We start from the raw sequence: 27,645 nt of genomic DNA on the forward strand, positions 1-27,645 counted from the left end.
GTATTTGTGTCCGCATCAGTTCTAGCACTCACCCAGGTTAACGCGAATAACCGGATAATCCTTTGATGAGTTGCGCGGCAAATCTCAGACTAAGGCTTCGGGTATATTTACTGTGCTTCTTACCTCGGGTGTTGTTGAAAGATGCTGCGTCCTTAATTCGGTCTGTCAGTCAAGGATTTGGTAGGCTACATATGTACTGCAAGCTGCTGCACAGGCCCACTCCCAGTCTTTATTCGCCTCCATGGCCACAGTCGTACCCAAGACCCAACTACCAGTGTGAGACGCCAGAGCGAAGTGTGTGGCTTGCTTGGAGGGGACGTTGCTTGATCCTGGGCCGGGGAAACACAGCCAACCAAGGCGCCAAGAGTGCCAAGAAAATCGAGTGATTCGTGGTGACCTCAGATGTGGGTGGTGGGTTTCTCAATGACAACAAGGCTTACGCGTTCTATGCTTCGGAGGTGAGCTCGATTCCATCCCCAAACTTCTTGACAGTTACGTGATTTCTGCAAAAGTTTCCTGCCAAAGATTGGTATTGAGTTAATTTAGGGTTAGTGATTAGTTTATGGTTAGTTGAGGTTAGTTATGGTATTTGGTTGCACCAACTTTCGCAGAAAGTCTTGGCACAGCAACCACAAAATACTAGACTGGGTACGAGGGTCACTTCGGAGGTACTGGGAATGAAACCGTAACCTTTACTGGTTGGCAAGGTTGGACATCAACTAATTCTTGGAGCGCAAAGCTGCCAAAGCATATCATTATCATTAGGTTATTCAAAGGCTTATAATGCGTGATTTTGCAGATTTTCCTCAAGAATTTCATTTATATGCAGGAACATATTTCTAGCGCTTCAAGATAGCTGTTTGGACATCACATTACAGACAACCGGTCAACAGCTGAGATGACTAGAACAAAAGCAAATTAAGGCGTTCTACGATATCCAACGTCACAGCGACATCTGACTTTTCCGTGAGATACGTTGCTGCGTAAAGACATGTACCGTATATAACCCCAATATAACTACGTGGATAAGGCCCAAATTTTGCAGAGAATTCAACAAAACTTAATACTTCGATATAACTTGGAACTAGGTATCAACTTCAAAAATCCGCATCCGTATCCAGGCATACCGGCAATATAGCTGGCAGCCTGGCCATCTGCCCCAGTGCGACCTTGAACTGCATCTCTGTATCCGCCAAGAAATCCTCTAGGTTCCCGACAGACGCTCTTACGACCTCCTTTCACAGCAAACAGCATCATTAGTCCCCACTTAGCCACACAATCGGGAGAGGGTGAAACTCACTCTCATCTGCCACACTCCAACCAGTACTGCAATAAGCTTGGATACCGGTAAAATGCTTCTAGGGACTTTGTATTCGTCGCTGCGACTGAGCAGACACACATGCCCACCACCATACTGCATGAATAGTCCACGGCACTCGAGCCCTATCAATGTAATTGTGAGTGAACTCTCTGGAAAGAAGGCAATCGGTAGCTTACCTGCCGTCAAAAAGCCCACGCACCGAAACCCCTCTAGTGCCGTTGTCACATGTCGCACTTCTGTCTCTAGGCCACGTAGTTGATCGTGTAAGACTTTAACCAGCTTGAGCGAGTCAGATACCCACTTCTTGTATTCATAGTCCTTGCTATCCTCTACTGCGCCATATTCGAGACGGTTGTGTGTTATGAGGCCGTCATATCGATTGCCAATGCATTTACGGGTTGTAGCTGGGGGTTGGGGGTTCTTGCGGGTTGTATTGGAGAGCGATTGGGACTCGGTGCTGCCAGGGTTTTGGGTTAGTATGTGAGATAATAGAAGAGAAAGTGAGAGGAAATACCGTTTAACAGAGATTTTGGGGATGTGCTGGAAGCAACGGTCGAAAATAGGGCCCCAGACGTTGATCTGGAACCACGCTTCTAGGTTATCGTTGCTCGATATGAGGTTATGCTCGTAAAGAATGATGCTGGGGCGGTATTAGTGGTAGGGAAGTAGCGCGGAGAGGAGCGATAAACGAACAGAGAGGACAAAGCCGAATGGACCCAGGCTTGGTCGCCATGCTTCTCGAGCGAGTAAGTCTCGTCTGGGGATAGGTAAGGTGTAGAGATAAGCAGATGACGAAGCTCAGACGTATTTTTAGCCTGCGCTAATGATTAGTGGATAGTTAAAAAAAACTATAGTCGACTGTAGCTAGAATATATATATCTTACATCGGCAAACTTATACATAAACGATCTTAAAGAATCATCGACTGTGGGCAACGGTAGAAGCCGGGAAACAATAGTGTCCCATTCCTTATTGTTGAACAAAAGCTTGATATCTTCGTCATCCACATCTAGTATGTACGAATGTGCGTACGACTCTCGCGGAACCTGTCCAGCTCGTCTAGCCTCATCCGACTGCGATACCACCCACGAAAAGAGGACATCCTCTACAGACCGGCCAGTAGGGAGGTTCCATCTGCGGTCCGCTGGTAGTGATTCGTGTTTTTGCTCGTGGAGGCTCAGAGGCTTGGGGTTGGGGCTCCTTACTTCTTGTGATGATGATGGCTCGTATGCTGGTGGTGGTAGTTGTGGCGGTGGTGGGTCAGATATACCAGACTACATATTTTAGGGCCTTGATCAGAGAAGAGCGAGGAGGGGAGGAGAAAGCTAACCTTTCCACCACGCCTTTGTGTCTTGGCCTTAGATTTTGCGGCCTTGCTGCCACTCGATACTTCAGACACCTGTCCGCGCTGCATCAAGATCAGCTAGCATAAACCACCACACTCACTGGGATTGATAGCCGTAAAGGCAAGTGCAACAAACTCAGACCAACCGAGCCAGATCAGGGTCATCTGAGGGGCAATGCTCAACTCAGACGAACCGCGCAGGCAGGGCCATCTGTGGTCCTTCGAAAGGCGGTAATCCCAGATCATTCAATCGCTCAATCGACCGACCGAGCCAGATCAGTGTCCGTCTGAGGGGCAATGCTCAACTCAGACGGACCTTGCAGGCAGGGCCGTAACTCCAAACCGACCGAGCCAGATCAGGGTCAGCTGGTGAGACAGAGCTCAATCCAGACTGACCGAGCAGGCAGGGCCGGTAGGACACCATTCTTCGGTCGGGATAATGATATCGACCGGTCGAGCCAGATCAAGGCCAGCTGGTGAGATAGTGCTCAATCCAGATTGGCCGAGCAGGCAGGGCCGGTCGAGTATCCGTTCCTCAGACGGTATACCGATTGAGCGAAATCGATCTGGTGTGCCAATTTATCGAGAGTGGCCACATCCGAGCCCCAGCGTAGATATGGTGGCTATCCTAACCGTGAAACCGAATCCTAGGAGCCAACAGGTACATCACATACTGGCTTATACTTATTTCTCGCTACCACGGCAGCCCTAGCGCGCTGTGGATCTTTGTCTGCGTTGGTGATGCGAAGAAGTTCCCGGTGCCACACTTCCTGACACGAAACACGGGCGGCTTCGTCGCCGCCCCAGAAGTCGGTGAAGCTCCATAAGGAGTGGTCAGTCTCGTCGAGATAGGTTCGGCAGCGGGTTCGAAGCGCGACCGCGTCGGGGTCCTTATATCTCGGCCGCCGGCGCTTTGGTTGCACGGGTGTTGATGGTGCGGAGGGGGGGGATGATGCGAGGGGAGTTCGAGCTGGGCTGGTAGTTGTGGACGCCATGCGAAGGTAGGCGAGAAGAGGTGAGGTGAGGTGTGAAGTGTGGTGCGATGATGTTCAAGTGGCGCATTACTAAGCGAGAGGTGGTTTGGGAATGTGCCAAGACCTTAAACTTGTAATATACATAGTCTTGGCAATCTCGCTGAACCAGTTTCTCAACAAGATTATCGAAACAAATCAAACATGGATGCCGGCAGATAGATACTCAAGTTTTCAAGATCGAATAGAAGAAATGCCACGGGATTACAAAAAGAAACAAATAAAGACAATAGTTCGTGTTAGCCTATTACTATTGTCGGAAAAAACAATTCTGTACTTTTGTGTAAAAAAAAAATATGTGCTGATCTTGAGTAAGCTTAAGGACTGGAGTATATACACATATGTTCTATTGTACCTACAGGTAGCTGCCAGGTGCAGGGTTGTATACATGTACATGTAGGTACAATGGTATAAAAACAACTGACTGTGCTCTATCTATCTACGAGTCAGTCGAGGATGATAGTCCTTTGGCGTCGATAGATGTACAGTACTACGTAAGGATCTCATCTACTATGTCGCCCAGGCCTGACTGGTATTAGCTGCGCGCGGACTCCATACATTTAGATCTGCCCATCTCTGCCTCAACGGATCTCTGGAATGCACCTCAGGGCTTGACCTTTCAACTACAGCGCCTTGGCACCTTTGTCCCAAATTACGTGTAAATAGTTATAACACTGAGGGCTGAGCTTTCTACGCCATGGCACATGAAAACGGGAAAACAGGCGGCGATATTTCATACTTGGGCAGAAAACGGTCTTTTCCTAACTAATCAAGCAACATCTTATCAAATCCTGGGTCTCTTTCTCAGTGTGGGTTCATATAAACCTTAAGTTCTATAACCTTTGTTGGCAGGTTTCGTGTATATTGGGTGTCGAAACTACATGTATGTACCCAGCACTTGTAATTGCGGGGTGTTGCAAACACATTGAGGAGGAGAACATCTAGGTATTGTATGCGGTCCAAGTTGAAATTTTATAGGTAATAGTCAGAACAGATGTAATCCAACCGTTTCCGGCCGCTCGCTCGAGATATATATCAGAACTGTAGGTACATATATTCTGGCACTTGCACAGGCGCCTCCAAACTACTTACCCGCTGCATCCCCAGAGCCATTTGGAATGCCATGCGCTAAAGCATGTACTCTACATAATCCTGACAACAGTCCAAGTAGTCTTTACGAATCGTAGCCCGGAGGAAACCCCAGCGGAGACATGGACATCAACCCCTTGCTCCCCACACCTTGTGTCTCCAATCTGCAGACCTGGAATACACTTAACTTCTAGAAGTAGAAAAGACACCCCAATACCCAGGAATGGGCGCTACTGCCGAGGGTTTGGGGATTGAGACACACTTTTGAGACTCTATTATGGCCTTATGTGACCCCTCCAATTCTCGCCGGTGTTCGGGATCGGGGTTTACAACATCAATCTTACCAATGATAGTCACCACCACCAGCTGAAGGTTTCCCCTCTGCAACCTCTGCAAGGATGATCTGATTTCGGCGCCACGGATGTCACGGCCGTCGGTCGGTATCTCAATCCATGGTATCATTGGTATGGGAGGGACCAGCCGAGTAAGATGGTTGAGATTCCTGAATTACTGTCGGGACGCCCCGCTAGGTGGGATGCTGCTGCATGTATCACGTCAAAATGTCTGTTTGAAATGGTTTGGTTTCGATATGCCGTTCCTGTTGTTGGGGGCGCCCCACCGTGGGGCACGTTTTCCCTTCTCCCCAAGATAAGGGTCCAGAACCAACTAACAATAACATGTTGGTATGCAGGTTCAAAACGACAGGATGTAGCACACCGGTTTTTATCATTTCTGCGACTATTCTATGATTGGGATTATTTTTATATGACTTAGTTACGTATATCCTAACGACGTGCAGCGCTTGTATTTAAGGGTCCTCCCTGTTTACTCTGCCTCCTCGCCTTGAATATCAGTCGGACATTCCCACTTCCATTCGCTGTTAGGCCTTTCTTCCTCCATTCCCACAGTCAAATCCTTCTCACGTCAACGCGGACCTATCCCCACTACCAATCAATCTTCATCAGAGAGGAATAAACATACGAAAGCATCTTCGAATCACCGTACACGGTCACCCGCCAATCCAACTAGACCGGATATATCGCGCTAGTCGAGTCTGCCAAGAATCTCTCCCTCTGTTATTTTAACGACACTCGTCCCCCCCAAACCAAAACTACCAAACCGACCCCTCTTCATCCTTCAACAGACACCATGAGCAACGATCCTAGTAAGTTTTTTGGTCTTCAATATTCACAGCCATTTCCAGTTGATTAACAACCTTTTCACAGGCATCTTCCGCTTCACCGACGGCGACACTATCGATTCGCTTATCCACCGTAACAAGGAGTGGTCTCAACGTCTCTCTGCTCTCCGACCTGCTCTCTTTCCAGCTCTCGCCAACGCGCAGCACCCCCAAATCCTATGGATCGGATGCAGTGATTCCCGAGTTCCGGAGACCACAGTTCTAGATCTCCTACCCGGAGAGGTTTTTGTTCACCGGAACATTGCCAACATCCTTCCCACGGGTGACTTGAGCTCTCTTAGCGTCATCCAATATGCTGTTGAGGTCTTGCAGGTTTGTTTCCCCATCACTTTTTTTTTGTTGAGCTTTTTTTTTTTTTTCGTGCGCAGTGATCACTGACATGCTATGACTCATAGGTCAAGCACATTATTGTTTGCGGACATTATGGCTGTGGTGGTGTTATGGCCGCTCTGGGCAACAAGAGATACGGTCTGATCGATCACTGGTTGCAAAACCTCCGCGACATTCGCGCCGCTAACAAGGAGGAGTTGGCCGCCATCTCGGACCCGGTTAAGCGTGTCGAGCGCCTTGTCGAACTTAACGTTGTGGCCGGAGTAAACTCTATTAAGCGCAACGAGAGTGTCATCGAGGCTATGGAGGAGCGAGGACTCGAGGTGCATGGATTCGTCTACGATGTGGCTCACGGGACCTGTGGTGTCTTGGAAGTGCCGGCTGATCCAAACACGGATGTCTACTGCTACAAATGAGTAGACACCGGGTTTTGTAAGACATAGAAGCAGAAACCTTCTGCGGAGAGTCGAGGGTTATTTCCTTCTTATTTTTCTCACGGCCATGGCTGTATGGCGAGGTTGGCGCGATGAGTTGTTTTGTATCCGTTTAGGAGTCGCTTCTTTTTTTTTGTCGTCTCTGGGGTTGTATTTGCATATGGGTTTGGGTTTCTTTTTTGGTTCGATGGCTTGGATAGGCTTTTATTTTTTTTCCTCCAAGGCCGTAAAGTAGTACTCTGTAACAGGTTAGAATCACTATGCCTAGAATTTAACATGTTTCGAGAAAAAAAATTCCACGTGCTTGTTTATTATTTTTTTGTCTCATTGCTTCGATGTGCCATGATGCGGCCACCCGATCATCCTGAGTGACCAAGCAATAGTAGAAGCCGTAGAAGAAAGCAAAGAAAAAAAGACGATGGACATGCTATGCAGTCACAAAGAAGGGAGGAAGAAGAAGAGTTGTTGGAATAAAGTATGAGAAGGCTGAGGCATTTACCAAGTCCTCGGATACGCATAACATCGTATGACTTTTTTCTTTGAACTGGAACCCTAACCCTCATGTTAGGGGTTGTTTGATCCGCCATGAAGCTTAAGTTGGAATAGTAAACACCGGGGAAGGGCGCTGTGTCAGCATGGTATCGACGGTCTTGGGTGGCCCTGGGAAATGATCGAAAGACAACGCAAATGAGGGCTCGGACTAGAGGTGGGAAAACAAAGTTTGGCGAACAGACATGTTTCAGCTAACTGGTTCAGGGGGTTGAGGTAAGCCACGACAAAGTTTGATATTTTGGTCTTGGATTGTTTGCCGGACATGGCATCGGGCTCTAGGTGTCGAAATGCATGTCGAGAATTCTTAGGGAATTGGGGCCGGGGCGATGTGTTCTTGCTAGGAAACAGTGAACTCGCTGACATCACAGTAGACATTTGAATCATTTACTTAGTCAATATATATCGGCCCCCACTCACGCAGGTGGTTAGAAAGATCTACGTTGTACAGTCGAATCTCCCTATAATGGTACCCACTATAAGAATAATCGCCCTATAAGGGTAGGTGTTTAGGGTCCTCATTAGCCTTCGTAGGTACAAATTTGCTCCTCCTATGAGGGTAACGGCTCTATAAGGGTACCAAATTTCGGTCCCGACGTACCCTTATAGGGGGATTCGACTGTAGCCGGTTTCTATATTTCTTGGGCTGGCCGGTTTCTTCGCCACCATCAATATATTTGGATGGGAGATATCAGTGAAGGGTATCGGTGAAAGATGTCCATCCATCTAGCTACGTGGGTAATTTACTTATCCAAATCTATTATTTTATTCTATTATGATCTGGCGCTCATTCTTTAGGGCTCGCTACGCCAGTGGCAGCGGTGAATAGGTTAATATATTGATCTGTGGGGAAACTGAAATGGGGCTACATACATCTACATAGAGTACATACATGTAGTATGAATGTAGGTACTACTGCTACAATATAACCTAAGCTTAAGCTTCTCACTACATATCTTTTTATACGCAGATAAGCCAGGGCAAGGATCCAGCACCATTATCACCGGCCCTAGCAAATCAGCCCATTCTGCCCAATCCAGGGCAACTCATCATGCTACATCACTCGACAGCAACCTTCTTCTTCTTGCTGTTGTTCTTATCCCTATCCCTCCACACACACACATAAACACACACATTCAATAAAAACCCTTGCCTCCTGCATACCACAGGAATGGCATAAATCTGCGGGGTCCGATTCATTGCTCCCCAGCCCATTCAAAAAAAAAGTCTATAATATGGATCGGTCGATATAAACAACCACTTCTAGCTATCAACGAACGATATTATGATTTAGACCCTCATATTCTGGGGTCTATCTCAAGAAGGATCCGCCAAGTAGCATGTACCTACGTGCGCGGGGCATCAATATCATAGACCCCAACATTCTCACCCCTTGCGTGCATTGCGCTGGCGGTACTCTAGCTCCACACTACCGGCAGCCAGCGGTAGTAGCTCAAAGGGACACGGGGTCGTCTGTCGGCAGGTAGGAGAGTAAGGAAGTGATTGAGACGATCGATTCTGTGTATATACTGGGGAGGGGGGTGGTTGAAGAAGGCATGCCAAGACTGGTAAGTCCAGTCGGGAGATTCTACGGCACCGGAAGAATAGGGTGACATGAAGGCTCGAGTAGGTGTAGAGTACCTCGAATCGACGCGATGGGTATAGGCTCGATCGGGGAATTTTTATGCTACCAGGGAGGGGAGGTAGAGCTCAATGATTCCTAGCAGAGGGGGGGAGGTCGGTTGTCCGCCCTCTGATACTTTACTCAAAAACCCCATGGGACGTCGAGTGATACTAGATGAGTGGTGCCACATAGCCGGATGCGGTACTTCGCTGCGGTAGGTCATTGGGGACGGACCGGCACCTAAACCTCGGCCGGGGAAAAGGATGGGGAATGATTATGCGCATGCGCGGTACTGGTTACATGTATTCAGTTGAATATATTTCTTTTATAATACATATTCAAAAAAAACGCATATTTCGGGGAAAACATCACGTTTCTCGTGATTATAAATTTGTAGCTGTCAGTCGACAGAATCGCTATCTTGGAAAAAGGAAAACAAAATATGTAGGTAAGAGAAACAGGGATCCGGACAGAGCCGCGCCAATTACTTGGTTTTTCGAATTTCTCCGCAGAAGTTTTTCTTCTTCTAATTTTTGCGCCTCAAATTTGCAAATCTACCCGGAACTTGGGTCATAAGAGTGCATAAACGTAAATGTACTGGCATCAGGGTGTCTAGTGGTACCAGAAAAGAGGCACTTACATGTACATATCTACACACATATATGCATATATCTAGAACTAGAGCTCGAGCACACACACGGTTGTGAGTATATTTGTAATAAGTTGTGGCCAAATCCTAGACCCAAGCACAGCCCGGCAGGACTTGGCCATTTGGACTGATACCAGAAAGCCTTTCTGTATGCGTGTCCTGCTAACTGGCGGAAAAAAATGTACCTTCCCTTCGTATTGCACAATTTCCTCTCTAAATCTCATACTCAAATCTCAATACTAGATTCTAAATTCTCTAGCTTTGGCTTGCTTCTCTTTGTGGTGGCGGACTAACAAAATGGCTGTGCGCCTTGGCCATCTAAAAACTGAGCTTTTACTCCTCAACCTGTACCGCCTGCAGCTGAATTGACTCATTCTGGCTGCTCTGATGACCTCTAAGTGTAGCCATAATCTAGTGCTCAAAACCTAACTAGAGACCACGGAGGAAGCCCGGGGCCTCGAGCTTTTTCTAACACTCCATAACATCTGTGTTTATGTGTTAAATCTGCATACGGGCACAGGTACAGAACGTTCTCCGAGTGTTCCCCGGGCCCCATATCGGAAGCGGTGTCTCAACTTGGATGAGTACTGTTCTAGTACGCCGAGTCTTATGGTGAGCATGGCTGGGCACATGGATAATGCGTTACTGCAACTCATTGTAAGCTTGCGGTATTTTAAACCGTATTGAACAAGAAAATCGATCCCATAAACCGACGATATCAAATCTATCCTTAGGTCATACTTGACCCGATATATCGCTGCAAGACTGTTGAATTGTAACGCAGGTCACAAAGCTTCCTCTTCAAATGCGGCCTTGGTATGGTATGGTATGGTGATTTCGCACCGTTATCCGATACCGTATTTGCTTCACAGAGTGTCACTCTGCAGGTCTCCGCATTTTGATCACCAACCTCGAAGCGCAAAACTGCAGATATAAAATTAAGCTGAACGTTAGACACAGCATAGGCTCCCCACACCGTTAGGACACACAGAAATCATCATCGATGGGTGCAAGGACCCTCCCACAGCTCGCACAAGCGGATATAAACCTCCGATCTACGAGAGTATCTCGGAGAATTGGTAGGTGCGTGCGTGGGCTGGGTCGGGATCCTCATTTGTATATTGCGGGCTCCTGCAGTTTTTGATACCTCTTCTTCTCTTCTTAAGATCTCTATGTTGCTGGATCTACGATATGGAGCTATATTGTTATTCCAACAGTTACGCAAACCCCATTTTCTGGTTGATAACGGTTTCCCGACGCACTGTGCCAGAGGTACCAGAAAAACAACAATGCAAATGAGTAGATATATGCTGGTAGCCTAGCTAGCAGATAAAGCACCGACAAATGCGGTCGTCCCAGGATAAGGGTGGGCACATAGGAGTTTATTTGTTTTTTGCTCCAGTCGTGTGTTCTCGTACTTCGCTGTTGGCTGCCGTCCACGTAAATTGACTCCTGTGATACTGGTCGGATTCAGTGAGCCAGAAACGGTCGAGGCGAGATGCAGCTCAAGTGAATGATCGATATTCCACCTTTCTAGAAGAAGAGTAGCTGTGTTCACATGTTGGCGCGAAAAGCGAGACGAGACAAGGGTTTCAAGACTTTGATTGGCTCCAAAAGTAACAAGCGGGAAGCGAACCTTATTTTGTTGAAACATGGGTTAGCGTCACAGACTATCAATCGCGTCTCGCGCTTGTTGAGAAGTGACTGCTTCTTCCCAAGCGGAACCCTAAAGCCTAATCGCCAAGACCCCACCTCAACCTCCATTCCCACAATCGCGAAAGCCTGGCCGAACAATTTTACAACACCAACGACAACACATCGCCAAATTATCAACTCCAGTTCCACCAAAAACCACAAATAATCAGCAAAAATGGGTCGTCTTCACTCCAACGGAAAGGGTATCTCTGCCTCCGCCATCCCCTACTCTAGGACCCCCCCTAGCTGGTTCGTTCAACTCCCAATTTCACGAGAAATTCTCGGGCGAGAAAGGACGAAATTACTAACACAGGAACAGGCTCAAGACCACCCCCGACCAGGTCGTCGAGCAGATCTGCAAGCTCGCCAAGAAGGGTGCCACCCCTTCGCAGATTGGTGTTGTCCTCCGTGATTCCCACGGAATTGCCCAGGTCAAGGTTGTTACTGGTACGGTTTTCTATCTCTCCCCATAAGAATAGTTTGATTCGCTAACACCCATTTTAGGTAACAAGATCCTCCGTATCTTGAAAGGAAACGGTATAGCGCCTCCATGAATTCTTTCCCCCCTCACCCCTCCAAGGGCGCAAACTCGAAAACCCCCAATTCAGTTTTGCCTCTGCTTGGTCATTGTGACTGACAGAGTGATATTTTACAAAAAGGCCTCGCCCCCGAGATCCCAGAGGACTTGTACATGTTGATCAAGAAGGCCGTCGCCGTCCGAAAGCACCTTGAGCGCAACCGCAAAGACAAGGACTCCAAGTTCCGTCTCATTCTCATCGAGTCCAGGATCCACCGTCTTTCCCGCTACTACAAGACCGTCGGTGTCTTGCCCCCTGTCTGGAAATAGTTTGTTCCCCATTTCCCCCGAATTTTGCTTGTGTTTTTGTTGGGTAGTGTGCTGACGATTTCTTTTTTTCTTTCTACAGCGAGTCCGCCACTGCTTCCGCCCTTGTTGCTTAAGCGTAACGTTGTGGTAATGGGCGTATTTGGTTGGGAACAAAAACTGGATATAAAAATAAAAATAACAATCAACAAAAGTTCTTTTTTCCTTCTTTTCTTCAACTCATGCAGCTAAACGGAGTTACTTGTGACGTTTTTCCATAGTGGGACAGGATAGGGAATGGCATTTTCTGGTTTCATCTTGAAAATTATGGTTCACCAAGTAAGCGGTATCGTGATCAGTACTTTGACGGATATTGAGGATCGTGAAACATGTGACTGGGCGTATTGAAAAATGGGTGGAAGACGCGTAAAGCACGGCTGTAAGCATGTGAAGACACTTCGCATTGTTTTGAGGACACATCGAAAAGGACATCGTAGTCCCAGGATGATATTAGTATAAATAGCGCGATGAGCGGCCTCTATCGTCAACATCTTTCTAGCCCATCACCAGACCACATTGTAGCTGCTACTGTGAAATAGGTGCCCCGAGGTATCTATCAATGATGATACTGAACGTATCCAATCTGGACATACAAAATCTTTTAATTCAACTTATTAATATCGTCTAACTCTGTCCACGGCCCTGATTCTGCCTACAAGTGCCAATAGAACACGAATCCAAGTCTACAAAAGTACCCTATTTTTAATTAGCATATTACCTGCAAAGGATACGGACTTGAGAGTATGTGCTATCCAAATCATTGACAGTCGGGGCGTCACAAGCCATCACTCCCCCATCGCCAAGCCTCGAACCAGAAGTGAGGCTAAAAAAATTAGATCCCGGCGCGTCCGTGCATCTTCACAGAAAAATTACACCACCGCTTCACAACTGCGACTGCAACAACTGACTACAACTACACCTACCATTACCAGAACCAGAAATATCCAGAATAGCTATCTTTAGACAATAAATTCACCACCAACACCGCAAACATGAGAGGAAAGCGATCAAAGGCATACCGCAAGCTGATGTCGCAGTACCAGATGAGTTTCGGCTTCCGAGAGCCCTACCAAGTTCTAGGTGAGCTCAATTGAGCCCGATATGCAGGTGTTCTGCTTGGATACTGACTCGGCTTGTGAATTAGTGGATGCGGAGATTGTCAAAGACGCTACAAAATCTAAAATGGACCTTGCCGGTGGTCTCGAACGGACCCTCCACGGCCAAACGAAACCAAGTACACCGACCCCCCCCCCCCCCCCAAACTACGGCATACATACCCCCCCCATACTTACCTTAAGCTAACATCGGGGTGTCAAAACAGTGATAACACAATGCTCCATCCGCCACCTCTACAAGCTCTCCGCCGCCGAATTCCCAGACAAGGACCTCGCCATTGACACGGCAAAGCGTTTCGAGCGCCGGCGCTGTAATCACCACGAGCTCGAGGAGCCGCTGCCAGAGAAGGAGTGCATTGAGTCTGTCGTCGTCCACAACGGCGAGAATAAGCACCGCTACTGTGTGGCGACGCAGATACCAGAAGTGCGACAGGCACTGAGAGCAGTGCCAGGGGTTCCGCTAATCTATATCAACCGCTCGGTCATGATCATGGAGGCAATGGCGCCAATCTCGACGATAAAGAGGGAGAGGGGTGAGATGGTCAAGTTTAGGCTGGGGATCAAGGACACGAGGCCCAAACCGGCAAATGCAAATAAGAGGAAGAGGGACGACAATGATGACCCGATGGACATTGATGAGGAAGAGGGTGAGGGAAAGGCTGAGGGTGAGGGCGAGGGCGAGGAAAGGAAGAAAAAGAAGAAGCAGAGGGGGCCAAAGGGACCAAACCCATTGAGTGTAAAGAAGAAGAAGAAGCCCGAGGCGCCGAAGCCAAAGGGCGAAGGTGCTGCTCGACCGTCCAAGAAAGATACCGGGGCGAGCGGAGCGGCAAAGGCAGACGGAGAATCAGGTACACAGGAAAAGAGGAAGCGAAGAAGGAAGCACGGAAAAGGCAATGCTGGCGAGGAGGGAGCTACTGGTGGCGAGGACAAGGCATCGGGTGAAAGCAAAGTACCTGAGGTTGAAACGTAATAGCTATATATACCAATAATGGCAGGTAGTTAGTTGGCTGTAGCTGTCAGACATTTGTAGATATAAAAGTCCTTTTTTGTAATTTTATGCTATTCAAGCGATCCTTCTGTTGTCTACACAGATGCACAATATGCAAGATGGCCGTATATGCACTGTGCTCGTTATTGCCCGTTATGCACCCAGTGTCTTGGCAGGAAGCAATATCGCGAAGCGGTGATACAGAACGCGACTCCCTCGCCCTGTGGGGGATCTTTGCCTCGTGTAAACGGACGGACTTCCCATATTATACCGCCCATCCACTCTATCCTGCTATACCGGCGCTTGGCCACACACCCGCGGTGTCCGTACTCGATCACTTACATATCCGCTCTGCCTTCAATTGAGATCCCTCGATCCCACGTTGAACCATTACCAGGAGAGACAGCCAGCCAGTGACCACAGGCCCCACACCCCTCCCTCATCCCTCATCCCTCATCCCTCATCCCTCCCCCGTCTATCCACATCCCTACTAGCTCGGGCACAGGCCAGCGACAGACCGCAACCACTGCTAGTACTCTACAAGCACAACGGTCCAGCAACCCCCAACCGCAACAGCCAGCAACAACAACAGCTAGAGTAGAAGCCCCCTCTAGCCTCTCTCTAGCCTCTAGCCCCATCCCGCATCCATCCTAGCATCCCCACTAGCACCCAAACCCCCCCTCCCTCCCCGCGGGCCAGCCAGCGATGGACCCGCACCAGCAGCACCACCAAGGCCAGCACCAGCACCAGCACCAGCACCAGCACCAGCACCAGCACCAGCAACACGCGCCCCATCACCGCTCAAAGGCCGATCTGTCCATGACCAGCCTGACCTCACCTCCACCCCCGGACTACACCACGACCACGACCACCATCACCCAACCACCACATCCACCACCACATCCACATCCACATCCACATCCACACCCACATCCACACCCACAACAATCACATCCACACCCACAACCACAGCCATCCGTCTACAACAGCTACACCTCCGCCGCCCAGCACTCGCCCGACTACGCCAGCAGCACGCACCGCCCCTCCCACTCCCACTCCCCCGTCAACGAGCAGTTCCGCCCCCCACCGCCGCAGCACCCGCACCCGCCCCAGCCGTACGCGTACGCGCAGATGACGTCCCCCTACCAGGCCCAGAGCCCGCAGAGTAAGCCGTACAGCTCGGGCTCGGGCTCGGGCTCGGGCTCGGGATACCCGTACACCGCGTCCCCGCCGGGGACGTCGACGCAGTCGCCAACTTCGCAGGTACCTCCCCCCTTTCCCCCCCCCCCCCCGCCCCTTCCCTCTCTCCCGACCCTCAATTCTCCCTCAATCCACCCACCCTCTACAGATAAAAAAAATCTATACTAACACTTGGCCACTAAAGCAAAACAACTACTTCCTCCACCACACCACCACGCCCCCGCCGCTGCCGCCACCACCCGCACCCGCGGCGGCGGCGGCAGCGGCGCGCCAGAACCAGATCCCGCCCGGGGGCGCCCCCGCGAGGAGGTATCTCAATGAGAATGTGACGCCGGTGCTGCTGGAGGGGATGAAGATGCTGGCGCGGGAGCAGCCGAAGGAGCCGCTGCTGGCGCTCGCAAGGTGGCTGGAGGAGCAGCATCGGGAGATTGTTGCTGCTGCTGCGGCGGCGGCGGGCGCGGGCGCGGGGGTGAAGGTGGAGGGGGGTGCGTAGAGCTGTCGCGGGGTTGGAATTGGGTGCGGAGGAAGAGGGGGGGATATTGGTTATAGGGTTATGGGGGATGGGGGGGGGGGGGGGGTTTATGTTTTTTTATGTTTTTTTCTTTTCTGGCTGGTATTAATGGCTTTGTAGGGGGCGGAGGGGGGGGGGTTGCTTTTGCTTATAGTGTTTGGTTATTTTTCCTCCTCTCTCCTCTCCCTCCGTCCCCGGCCCTCCCTTCAATGTGGTGCTTGAGGGAGGGGGAGGAAGGAGATATGGTGTTTTTTCATTATGCTTTGTGTGTGAAGGGGGTGTAAAAGTTGCTTGTTTTTCCCCGGTCCCGGCATTTATATAGAAATTGAATCTGGACCACCCCCCCCTCCCCAAATAACATCAAGGAACGTCTCCCGGAATAGTTCTCGGTGATGGTTAAATAAAACCTAACCCTCTTCGTAAATTGAGTCTTCATGTGCTGTGGTGGCCTGGAACTAGAGTATGGTCTACGGATTGTCTTTGTTGATGGGGATCAATCTACTACACAGTAATCCAGAGGTTGTCTATGATAAATGGGGATGTTGTATTCTACACTCATCGTCATGAAAGATCACTCGGTCATCGCGAACATTCCCATGGCGCCTCTAGATCACTTATGAGATTTAATGACACGAACACGCTTAATAGGGATCCAGCCCTTTTATTAAAAACTATAATTAACAACGAGCAGCCTCTGTGCAAAGGTCCGCTAAACACTACTTTCTCTAGAGTAATGCCTAATCCGTCCCGCCGGTCCCCCAAAGCGGCTATTACAATTCAGCACGCTCTCCCCCAAATACAAGGCGCCAGAAGAACTCAAGCACATGTACTATAACGCGCTGGGCCTTTTCTGCAAAACTTTCTTGCAGGAGCAGTGCTACTTTCTTCTGGAGCTCCTTGCTACCCTGCTCTGCCCGGTCCTTTGCTTTATCGGGTGCCTTTAATGTTATCTCTTCGGCTTGCCCTACAACATCGGAGTTGCTCCCCACATCAACGACCGGTGTATCGGTCTCCGCGTCACTGTTCTTGCAATCGACAGCAGCTTCCGCTGGATCGCAGGTCCTATGATCAGAGTTTGGGTTATCCATCTTTAAAAAGCCGATTTTAAATTGGCCGATCTCTTGAGTGTCTTCGAGACCCACCACAGACCACCACGTATCCTCAGAACCCCCTCTAGATCTTCTTGGGGACTGCGTATGGGGCTCGTTTTTTGGGGGTGTTTTCTGATCGTTGATTATCTCTCTCTGGTCTAACATGATTGCGGTCTGGCGAAGTGAAGCTCTAAGCGCCGAGTTCTGCTTTGATTGTGATACCAGGCTCATGCAAAGCATCCAGATGATCATGATGACGATCAACGTTTCTTTCATCTCCCACATCCAATGGAGTGCGACATCTCGGTGCTCCTGATGAACTTCCTGTGCAGAGTTTTCTAGCTGTTCTTGGCCCTCTAGACTCTCGAGTGAACAAGCTGGCCGTTCTTGATTTTCTAGACTCCCAAATAAACGAGAGTTTGACGAAACAGTGCCATAAACGTCGCTCGTGGTCACAATGGAACCATATAAGGACCTACAGACAATCTTGCATGGAATATGGAAAAATATCTCACTCTTATCAGTGTCCATACCCAATATTATGGCCTTCCCCTTGGTGAAACCAGAAGTGGCCTTATTCTGGTAATTTAATTGCAGAGATAGGATGGAAGCTATAAGATTTCGTTGATCCATGTTAGTAGTACAGATTATGGATTGGGATGGAAGCACGCATATCTATAACATACCTTTCTTATCTGCACACTCAAAGACAGTTTTTCCCACAACCTTTCCCGTCACCCTTGGTAATCTGAATTCTATTATCTCCCCACACGAGAGCCTCAAGCCTTGTTCGCCAAACCATTCGGCGCTGATCAGTAATTTCTCACCATTCTTAGTGCCATCAAGAATTCCAAAGTTTAAAACTATCAGTTCATCACCATCCTCAAAGAGAACACCTTTTCCGGTCAACCCCCCGTTAATAGTGACAAACTGGAATGCGAAACTCCCAATATGAAATCGAATGATTTCTCCCATAGGTTCTACACCGGGAGGAACATCAAGCTCAAAACTCATTTTAACTACTATAATCGGAGTTTCTCTATCATCAAAGCACTCGGATTCTTCAACCTTGTAGTCAATTCTGTCAATAAACTCACCACGGCCCCTCATTAAAGCCAGATTCATTGCTTCTGCCGTGGGAGACATTGCGGGTTGAAGGCATGAAATAGAGACAGATGGATTTGGTTCTCTCATATTTACCTCTGCTCTCGTAAATGTCTTAAAGGTATCGGATCCAAGCTTTTTGGACAGTTTCCACGATTTAGAATTTGGAGTAAATGCAGCCTCCAGAGGTAATTTAGCGTTTATGATTGTGACACTCTCCTCAAGGATCGTGGTATCACCACCAGTCCGGACAAATGGAATACCAACATCCTGTGTCACTGATGTAAACTGTTTATTAAACCGAACCCGCAGAGTTTGATTAACGTCTTTCGTTAGTCTTTCAACCCGGAGGAGCCTGCAACGTCGTGCACTAATTTCATGGTTTTGAAATTCACGATCCCCAAGAACAAAGTCTGTTGGAAAGCCCCCAGGAGAGTCGACGCTCAGCCCATCCTGTCTTTCGGGACCATTGATAAGGAAAAGATTAATGACACTGCGCTTTGCATCTTCGTCTGACTCAACTTTCAGAAAGGAAAGAGTGATCTCAAATTCCCCAGATATTTTTTCATTCAAGGGCGACCATGAGAAGTCCATCTGAACATTCGTCTTCATCTCAAATTCCAACACTTCGAGGACCATTGGGCACCGAAGTGTTCTAATAACAACAGAGCGGTCAAGATGGATAGGGTTAGTTTCTAAGTTCAAGTCAAGAATACCGTGGAGCTTGTTTTCCTCTGTGTCTCCCGTTTCAACAGTATTGAGTGCTGGGAAAGTGTGAAACTTCCAATCATCTTCATCATCGATCCGAAAATTGATGTAGGCGCCGTTTTTACAATGTGGTAGACCTGCGAGGATAAAAGTTGCATAGGTCTTTCCCTCAATATAGAGTGGATTGATCTCCAACATTACTTCGATAACTGTAACATAATCAGAAAGAAAGTCGATTGACTAAAAGGGGGGGCTTCCATGGGCGTACCAACAGCATCACCACGGATTTTGTTTGGGAAGAAGATACATAATGTATCTTTCTCAATAATCATTGTAGTTTCACTACAAACGGCTTGTTCGTCTTCACACCCATCATTTTCATCCACAGCAGCAGGTGCTGTATCATCGCCCACCTCAAGAAGCTCTTGTGGCGCCATTTCTCCTTCGAGAGCAATCATGGTGTTACTTTCCGAAGAACTCTTTGCCGCCGTTGCATTTCCTGCAGCAATTTTAGAGGAACGCAACACTGCCTCTGAATCTTCGGAAGCGCCATCTCCCCCAATGTTCACATCAGCAACCGGGGCGTTAAGCTCGACAATTCTTTTCAGAGTCCTCTCTGTCATCGGAGACAATTCTCTCCCGATAGAACTGATTGAACAGATCCTAGCCTTCCTTTTATAGTTTCGAGGTACAGTGGGATTCCAAGAATTGTTAGAGCGGCCGAGGGTGCTTTGCCAATCAGAAAATTCAGCTTGCTTAAACTGCCCATTAATGTCTCGAAAATAACTTATGCCCGCCTCAGGAGACATAAACCCCCCGCTACGCACACGAGGCCCTTGCCCAAAACCGGGGAAAGTTATTATTTTTCTAGGGTCGAACTTCTTGAGAGGTGTGGAAAATATGTCTTCTGTACTCTCGTCTGAAGAACTTTCTTCATATCTGTGGGACAGGTCAGATCTAGAAATAAGTTTAGGCCTGAACAGGCCGCGACTAATTGACTCCAGCCTTCCTCGAACGGCCTCTACGTCTTGCTTCTCCCCCGCCTCTCTAGGAGGGTTTTCGCCATCATGTGAGATTTTTTGAGAGTCACAAGAAGTGACTGATTCGACACCGTCCAGTGTGGCTTCACTGAATCTTCTCTGATTGACCGGGGTCTGAGGAACTGTGCGGTTCCTCCCAGCAACGACCGGGATCCCTAAGGCACGGATTCCTGGGGATTCACGGGGGCTGGTACCATCCGGAAGCAGCGGGATAACACGCAACAGGGTTGTCTTTACAACAAGGCTCTGGAGGTGGAGTAGAGAAACCTTTGCGGCAGGCTGCGGAGTGATCTTTGGCTCAAAACAACCACGGGAAATATTAAGTTAGCCTCAGATTTACCGCTGCCGGACCATGGTTCTAGAACCAACAGGGAAACATGATGCAAGGGACAGGAAACATAGACTGCATGTTACAAGGGGATATAAGACCTTTGTGTAAATGAACACTTCAGCGGGCGAGTCTTTGATCCGTGGATTCCAACCACCCACGATGGAAATGTCAGTCACCAGATTTGCCATATTTGCTCTCGTCTCAACACTGGAAGAATAGTGGGTTAAAGATGAGAAGGGACGCCACCAATGCAGGCGAGTTTCAAAACTAGGGTTTGGAGTCCTATGGCGTGAACTACCTATGAGGACCATTCAGCATTCGACTCACTTCACTGTAAGATAGCCAGTTTATAGCTGAGATGCCCTTTTGTAGTTTCCCAGTGCGTCAGTGATGGCACTTTATCAGTTCTGAGACTTCAATGTCTGAGTCGAGGGTTTCCGTTTTCTCTCGCTTTGAAACAGCAAATGGTGTGTGCTGCACAACAAAATAAGCTGTTGGGCGCGCGGGTGGTCTGATACACCCTCTCACGTGGTCCTACTCAGTTGTGGGCATGTTGCCAATTTGGTGAATCGTGATCTTCAAAGCTAGTGAGTGGCTCCCCTTGAGGCTCGGCAGCCGTGTGGCACGGCAACTGCACATCCTCGCCAGGTAACCTTGGTGCATCCGCGAGGTGGACCAATGGGAGATGAGAAACCGAAGTAATCCGAGCTGGGGCTCTGCCAGCCCAAAAGAAGCTCCGTAGCTGAGACACTGGAAAAAGTTAAAGCCCTGCAGCTTCTGGGAAGCGAATGGCGCAAACTAAGACACATTCCGTTTATTATTGCCTGTGCGCCTCGTGGTTTTGCCGATTGGTCAGTCTGGACAGCACGCGGTAAGTTAAACGATCTGAGCTACCGTAAGGAGCTTTATCCGCCTCCAAAAATTTGTATGCTGTAAAACTCTACTATCTACATGGTGTATGCTTATGCAGACGCAAGGTTAGGCTTCCTGCTCCCTCACTTTGCACAGATATATCACGGGAAACAACGTGACTGCGTGAAACATAGATATGTTACATGATGAGAAAATAATGCACTGTCACCCGAAGAAACGCAAGATGGGATGAAACCTGTTGAATACTCTATTTTTCACTTACCCCGAGCATTTCTCTCACTCCAATTACTGAAATGAAAATAACCCATATATCCACAATTTCAGTTGAACCAAATAGATACGAAAATTCCGAGTGCCCAATATATTTCTGCGATCATCTGCCCCCAAAAGAAAAATAGATAAAAAGAAAATATAGAAAAAATAAGAAAACCCTATTGATATATGAATATGTCGTTCGAAATCGTGATGCTATGAAACCGCCAAATTCTGCGCCTTGAACATGAAAAAGAAAAGAAACCCCACTATGTTCCCCGAGCACTAGGTCACCACCTCGCCCCCTTTTGATTCCTCTGCTATTTATTCGACAGCATTAAAAACCTATCTCATGCTCGAGCCCAAAAAAGAAAGAAAAAAAGGAAAAGAAACAACGCAATATACTCAAAATCCATAATATATGAGATGATAACAGAAATAAACAAACCCAAAATCCGAGGCAATGCACATTACGCTCCAAAATAACAAGGGTTATTCAAACGCTCTCTTTCTTTTTTTATCTCCCTCGCTTCGACCGTAACTGCGTAATAGAAAGAACCAGCATAAGAAGGTGGCTAAGCGGAAGACTGCTGTTGAGCAGCGGAATCAAAGGACGTTGGAGGACCATACCCAGACTGTTGAGTTAACATCGGCGGCATGGCATTATGTGACACCACCGAAGACTGCTGCGGGCCGGATGTCATCGGCGGCAATTGCAAAGGGGGCAGATACACCTGACTCCCTTGAGGCTGCTGACGATGAGGCGACGCTGGTGGCGGAGCCATAGGCATCGATGAGGCAGGAGATGCGGTTGAGCTCAAGTGAGAGGGGTGCTGGACCTGTTGAGATCTCGGGTGTGGGGGAGGTATCCCTGATGTTGGCACGGGAGACCTAATCAAGGTCCCGATTTGCGGCCGAGAAGGCGGCTGTTGGCCATGTTGGAGCTGTGTCTGTGGAGGACCAGGTGGGTATTGATATTGACTTTGGGGGGCGGATTGATTGTGAGGCAGAGGTGAACGGTGCAGTGGGTATTGCTGAGTCCTCGGGGACTGGTATGGTGAGGAGGTCGACGAGGAATGCGAGTGCGTCGGTGGTGGTGGCGGTGGTGGGGGTGGTGGTGGTTGACGGTATCCGCTATAATCAGGTGGAGGTGGGGGTGCATATGAATTTTGCGGCGGTGGGTAATTGGGGTATGCCGAATATTGCCCAGATTGAGATGAGGGCGGATACATGGGGTATTGCGGTTGGTCGTATGGACGAGGCGCATATTGAGGTTCCCCCCGACTATCCCGCGGGCTCATAACATCAGTCCTCCGTCGTTTCCCTTGATCGCCATAAACAGGTGGGTATTCGTGGCTTGGAGAGGTCATATATCCACTCTGTGGTGGATATCCTTGAGGTCTTGATTCTGGAGGCAGGGTAGGGTATGGTGGGCGTGGCGGATATTCCACGGATCCTATTCCAGAAGGTGGCCGTTTTCTATAAGATATTAGCACCCATGCATCGTGAACCTAGGGGGGATTATTTCTAACAACAGAGTTCTTGGCTCCTTCCTAATACGCAATCGGACTCCCTGATCTCCGAATGAGCGAGACAGGAAAGTAGATTCAGACATTCCTGGAAAGTTTTTGGCCGCATAGACTAGGAAATGTTAGATTGAGTTTGTATAATTCTGAGAGAACTGAACGGACCTGTAAATGGTTCTGAAGTGATCGACTTGATATGAACAACTTCATTTCTAATTAAGCTGTCAGTGTGGCTACAGAGGATAAAACTAGGATATGGATTCTCACTTTAACATCTCAAAGAGACTAAACCTCAGACGGAACTCCCCCTCGATTTTAACTGACAGGTCGCCAAAGACAAAAAAACCACCATCTAAAATGTCAGCACTTGTATTTAACGCTCACAATATTTAAGGAAGACATACCGCTATTGTCGATATCCTTTAATCGGTGAAGGGAGGATACTAATGTGCCAGCTAACGCTTGGTGCGGTGGTATTGGAGATGGGGAATCATGGACAGAACTATAAAGATTCGTGCACATGAAATAGTAAGGACTCTGGAGGTAATTCCTGTATCTCCCCCGTCAGCGCATGAATCGATGAAAAGAAAACTGCAATAACCTACTGTGCTGGATCTGAATCATCTCGAATTTTCAACTGAATTATCGGCGGAGGATCGACCGGTTTACGATCTAGAGCCCCAGACTCAACATTAACAACCGGATCAAAATAACAGACATCTCAGGAAATTTGTACCTTTTTCCTTCACACCAGCAACCCGAGCACGTTCAGGCCCTTGGCGGATATGTAGTTCATAATCCTCACTAAATGTGGAATTTAGCATTAACCCCAGAATAATTCGGCAAGATAAAACGATCCCTTACCTCCTCAGCCTTCCCACTCTTGAAGAGGCATCAACAAACGTGTGGGAGTTCATTCAAGCTTCACTCGATTGCGTGTCGAGTACAACCCCCCGGAAATAGCAATTGAAGATGGAGTGATGCTCTCAGCGAAGCTCACGGGAGTAGTTACTTTTTGATGTTAAAATGGTGAGCAAACTCTGGTGTTGCGGAGGTACGAAGGGGGTTCGATGTTTCACAAAACTCGAAGTTCCACTTGACAATGCGAGGGTACGGCTTATATGGCAGCGACCCTGAAGAAAGGCACCAAAGCGGGAGCCCGGGCCACTTGATAGTCTTACCGGGCGGCTACAACGTTGATGGTTCGCGAAATGTTCCTCTTTGTGCGCTGTCCCCTATAAGATACCTCTGTCGTAAAAGGAGTCAAAAGCTCTAGTACGTGATGGCCATGTGAAAACAGACAGCCAGGGAATGGATATTGTGCAAAGAGCTTCTCTACAGAAGAATGCAGTCCCTTCTCTTGTAAGATTTTTTCTTCCTTTTCTTACAACCTTATCTTTCTCTCTTCTTTAGAAAGCACGTTTATCTGCCCCGCCTTTGGCCTTTATCTTCTTCCCCTCCCCTCGAAATGTTTGTTGTGACCTCCCTTCCAACTTCCCTTGTTTTTAAACCGTCTCTCAGAAGAAACTTAGTGTTTCAAACTTGATCACAGCGGCGTTGGTGAAATTTCGATACAGTTTTTGAATAAACAATTCCTAACGCGGCGAACTCTGGTTTCGTCCGGTCGTAGTTGTGGATGGATGAGGCGCAATAAAGTGAACGGATGCTGGCGAAAAGATGCCAAGCGAAGTTGATAAACTCAGCCGTAAACGCAACCAGGGACTTGTGAAATGCACAACAGCGCGTGAGAGTATTAGTTTTCGCTGGAAAGTAGAGGTATATAAGTCGCTGCAGCAACGAAGGACGAAAAAGATGAAAAAAATGCGAACGTGTGAACGTGTGAACGAGAGGAGGAAGTTGCCGGGAGAGATAGGTAGGACGCTATTATGTACGTAAAGTAGGAGGTGATCCGGAGGAGGGGAGAAGGTGGTAGGGTAGTGACGGTTGAAGCCCGGACCTTAGCAGGGTGGGTTTGTTTGTGGGTTTGCTTGGGGGGGAAAGGATTGACTAGTTGACCAGTGTTCACTGGACGACTGTGATAATGATGGTGATTGATTACGGAGTGGCTGTCGAGCTCTCGTCACCTTTTTTTTCCCTCTTTTTCCACTCTCACACTTATTATAATCTCTCACAACCTTTTTTTTTTGCGCACACTGGCAGACTGTGTACTTATTTTTCTTATTTCTTTCACTCTAGCTCTCGAGTTCCTGCACCTTTCCCCAGTTTGCTTGGTGCGAGAGTGTATGCAAACAGTCAAGAGAGATGGAGAGAGAGAAGAGAGAAGGGAGAGAAAGGGAGAGCTGTGAATACCAATACTATTTAACTTGATTCAATTAAAATTAAATACGCTTGCTCAATCTTTTTTTTCTCTCTCTCTCGGAGCACTGCAGCATGCACATGCGCATGAAGGAATCAAGACAATAGAGATGGGAGGGAAGGGTGGAGAGGGGTTGGTTGGGAGGGATGAACGGGGACGGGGAAGGATCTCTGGACGACGTGTGGGTGGGATATTTCCGTACAACGGCTTGCAGATTTGGACGAGAAGGGTCAACAGCGCAAGACACGGCGCCAAACTGGGACTTGACAGATTGACGGTTGGGGGATCCAGTCTGGCCAGACCTTGTGGACCCCGAGCTTCGAGAAAGGCAGCGCGCAGTGTCTCGGGTGACGAAATAAGAATAGAAGGCAACACTAGGCGGCGGCTGGAGAAGATGATAGTCGGGCATGCATCCGGGGGAAGGGGGGGAGGGACAAGAGGGGGTTGGAGGCAATTTGTGGGGGGGGGGGGGGGGGGGGGGTGGAAAAGGAACGTAAAGAGGAGGTAAAAGTTAGTAGAGGAGGTGGTGAGTTTAGTTGAGTTACATGTAGTTGTTACTTTCTCGAAGAGTGGGGATGGATGATGGAGATGGATGACAGTGTGGAGATCGAGAGGAGCCAACATGCCAGCACAACGCAAAGGGGGGCAAAGAGAGACAATGCAAGAACCGAACGGGTGGGAGCGAGACGGGTTACAAGTAAATCTAGATCACCCTAAAATGTTTCATTCATGGGAAGCGAAGGGGAGGAGATATGGTAACTACAATTATGGATCTAGACATGTTCAGGTGTATGTGCATCCACCGGCTATAAAAAAAAATCCACTCTACTGCAAAATAAAATAGTAGGCCTGCAATTGTCTTTGTGGGGGCATGCCCAATTTAAAGTGAAGGGGCAAAAAGAAGACCTGCTTACCTGGCCATGGTCCTCCTCTCTCAATGCCGATGATATGTAGTGAGAGTGTAGAAAGCCCAGCTGCACTTGTATTCTTGGTTTTCTTTCCTTTTTCGTCCTTTTCTTTCTTTTCTTTTTTTTTTTACTTCATTATTTCTTTTTCTCCCCTTTCCTTGCTTTTTTCTTCTCTTTTTTTGCGTTACATACGACGAATCCATATGGAGTGAGAATTAATGGTTGTGATGGTTGTGGTGGATGTGGATGTGGATGTGGAGTCTTGATATGACCCGGCATGCTTTCAAGCATGTGCCGGCAATCAGACAAGCAGTATCGATTCCTCGGTCGAGGTTACTGGCGCACAAAAACGCTACCACGTCCCGCTTGCGCAACCCGTCGGTCCTCTGAACCAGGTAGTCTGTCTGATCGCGGCTAAAGCTCCGGTACGCTATGCGTGAGAATCATCAACCCTGGCCCGCAAGAGCCTGTTTATCTCATGCGTATGCGTGTTTCTAACAGTGGCCATGTGAGTCTTCAATCTTACCATTCGTGTCTTCTGCTTTGAAACCCACAGTCTTAGTGAGGAAAAAAAATTACAAAAAGAAAAGGAGGAGGGAAAAATTAAAAAAAAAATTGGAAAAGGGAAAAAGGGAGAGTTATCGAATTCACGAGTCCGGATACGCCGATACGCGGACCTTTCGACCTGTAGTTATGAATCAACCACCACGTTTTTTGAGACGTTGGGACCGTTGCGCACGGCAGCGCCATGCTCGCTCTCTAGGGCCACTCTACCTACCACCTTGTTGTCATATTGCTTTTCTCGCTTGCTGGGTAGGCCCATGCGCCAATAGAAAAGGTAAATCTCACCTCCCCAAAAGACAAAATACTCGTCGTGGAACAGAAGAGAACTCTGGATAGCAGGTGCGATCGAGGATGAGCATTCCTGTACCCGGACTTGCGCTGCCGTGGTACGACCAATTTCCTGGGTAATTACCCCTGGTGCTATAGCATTATACTTGAATACTTTGTGGTCTGGAGAAGTCTCGTCATATACTCTTCACACATGGTGACGATACTGACTGACTGATAAAACCAGCTGAATTCCAGTTGACTTGGAATCAACGCCGTAGCTCCCCTTGTGGCGCCCATCCACCCTCTTCAGACTCAGGCTACATGGAAAACATGCCCTGAATAAGGACTTTTCTTACGGAAGTGTCCAGTCATTAGCAAATAAGAACTTAAATGGATGGAAGACAATCCTATCCTTTTATGGACACAAGGGAATATCCAGGAGAAGAAAAGAAAAAAGATTCCCTTAAGAGAAAGCCGGAGCCAGCAGAACCAGCGAGCCCTTCCCGCAAGAGTAACCAATCAACAGCCAACGGGCTTAGAATTGGTATCATATAGGTCCCTTGACTTCATTCTGGACATGCAACAAAAAAAAAAAAGTCGGCATCACGACCAACAATGGTACATACAGGGCCCACAACCAGAGGTAGGTATGCTTCTTTCGTGGACCAGTCAGGATCAAAACAAAAATATATTGGA

General features: G+C 48.3%; 9 protein-coding genes across 9 annotated transcripts; 6 read left to right on the forward strand and 3 right to left on the reverse strand.

The window, feature by feature from the left end:
- Nucleotides 1–1,097: 1,097 nt before the first annotated feature.
- H6S33_010322 (uncharacterized protein) lies at nt 1,098–3,661 on the reverse strand (the record flags this gene model as incomplete). The annotated part of the gene is made up of 8 exons (XM_044841694.1): nt 1,098–1,235; nt 1,301–1,443; nt 1,498–1,778; nt 1,836–1,961; nt 2,015–2,136; nt 2,206–2,595; nt 2,652–2,729; nt 3,341–3,661. 8 exons carry the CDS (start codon nt 3,659–3,661, stop codon nt 1,098–1,100), a joined length of 1,599 nt encoding a protein of 532 aa, XP_044697465.1.
- Nucleotides 3,662–3,890: 229 nt separating this feature from the next.
- H6S33_010323 (uncharacterized protein) lies at nt 3,891–4,829 on the forward strand (the record flags this gene model as incomplete). The annotated part of the gene is made up of 7 exons (XM_044841695.1): nt 3,891–3,929; nt 4,020–4,026; nt 4,148–4,191; nt 4,237–4,355; nt 4,550–4,580; nt 4,676–4,740; nt 4,805–4,829. 7 exons carry the CDS (start codon nt 3,891–3,893, stop codon nt 4,827–4,829), a joined length of 330 nt encoding a protein of 109 aa, XP_044697466.1.
- A 1,106-nt stretch (nt 4,830–5,935) lies between these two features.
- H6S33_010324 (uncharacterized protein) lies at nt 5,936–6,733 on the forward strand (the record flags this gene model as incomplete). The annotated part of the gene is made up of 3 exons (XM_044841696.1): nt 5,936–5,951; nt 6,013–6,299; nt 6,383–6,733. The coding sequence occupies 3 exons, from the start codon at nt 5,936–5,938 to the stop codon at nt 6,731–6,733; spliced, it is 654 nt and encodes a 217-aa protein (XP_044697467.1).
- Nucleotides 6,734–8,199: 1,466 nt separating this feature from the next.
- Nucleotides 8,200–8,965, forward strand: H6S33_010325 (uncharacterized protein; the record flags this gene model as incomplete). Its single annotated transcript, XM_044841697.1, has 5 exons — nt 8,200–8,205; nt 8,271–8,392; nt 8,595–8,783; nt 8,855–8,868; nt 8,931–8,965. The coding sequence occupies 5 exons, from the start codon at nt 8,200–8,202 to the stop codon at nt 8,963–8,965; spliced, it is 366 nt and encodes a 121-aa protein (XP_044697468.1).
- Nucleotides 8,966–11,443: 2,478 nt separating this feature from the next.
- Nucleotides 11,444–12,115, forward strand: H6S33_010326 (uncharacterized protein; the record flags this gene model as incomplete). Its single annotated transcript, XM_044841698.1, has 4 exons — nt 11,444–11,517; nt 11,588–11,715; nt 11,773–11,805; nt 11,928–12,115. 4 exons carry the CDS (start codon nt 11,444–11,446, stop codon nt 12,113–12,115), a joined length of 423 nt encoding a protein of 140 aa, XP_044697469.1.
- A 1,028-nt stretch (nt 12,116–13,143) lies between these two features.
- Nucleotides 13,144–14,236, forward strand: H6S33_010327 (uncharacterized protein; the record flags this gene model as incomplete). Its single annotated transcript, XM_044841699.1, has 3 exons — nt 13,144–13,231; nt 13,296–13,385; nt 13,473–14,236. 3 exons carry the CDS (start codon nt 13,144–13,146, stop codon nt 14,234–14,236), a joined length of 942 nt encoding a protein of 313 aa, XP_044697470.1.
- Nucleotides 14,237–14,959: 723 nt separating this feature from the next.
- H6S33_010328 (uncharacterized protein) lies at nt 14,960–15,947 on the forward strand (the record flags this gene model as incomplete). Its single annotated transcript, XM_044841700.1, has 2 exons — nt 14,960–15,517; nt 15,639–15,947. The coding sequence occupies 2 exons, from the start codon at nt 14,960–14,962 to the stop codon at nt 15,945–15,947; spliced, it is 867 nt and encodes a 288-aa protein (XP_044697471.1).
- A 788-nt stretch (nt 15,948–16,735) lies between these two features.
- Nucleotides 16,736–20,427, reverse strand: H6S33_010329 (uncharacterized protein; the record flags this gene model as incomplete). The annotated part of the gene is made up of 4 exons (XM_044841703.1): nt 16,736–17,667; nt 17,743–19,077; nt 19,137–20,199; nt 20,398–20,427. The coding sequence occupies 4 exons, from the start codon at nt 20,425–20,427 to the stop codon at nt 16,736–16,738; spliced, it is 3,360 nt and encodes a 1,119-aa protein (XP_044697472.1).
- A 1,512-nt stretch (nt 20,428–21,939) lies between these two features.
- Nucleotides 21,940–23,807, reverse strand: H6S33_010330 (uncharacterized protein; the record flags this gene model as incomplete). The annotated part of the gene is made up of 8 exons (XM_044841704.1): nt 21,940–22,843; nt 22,897–23,005; nt 23,056–23,102; nt 23,158–23,242; nt 23,295–23,440; nt 23,496–23,562; nt 23,627–23,694; nt 23,755–23,807. 8 exons carry the CDS (start codon nt 23,805–23,807, stop codon nt 21,940–21,942), a joined length of 1,479 nt encoding a protein of 492 aa, XP_044697473.1.
- Between the last annotated feature and the right edge of the window lie 3,838 nt (nt 23,808–27,645).

The sequence above is a fragment of the Morchella sextelata genome (genome assembly GCF_020137385.1).
Source record: "Morchella sextelata strain SCLS chromosome Unknown scls_4, whole genome shotgun sequence".
Lineage (NCBI taxonomy): Eukaryota > Fungi > Ascomycota > Pezizomycetes > Pezizales > Morchellaceae > Morchella > Morchella sextelata.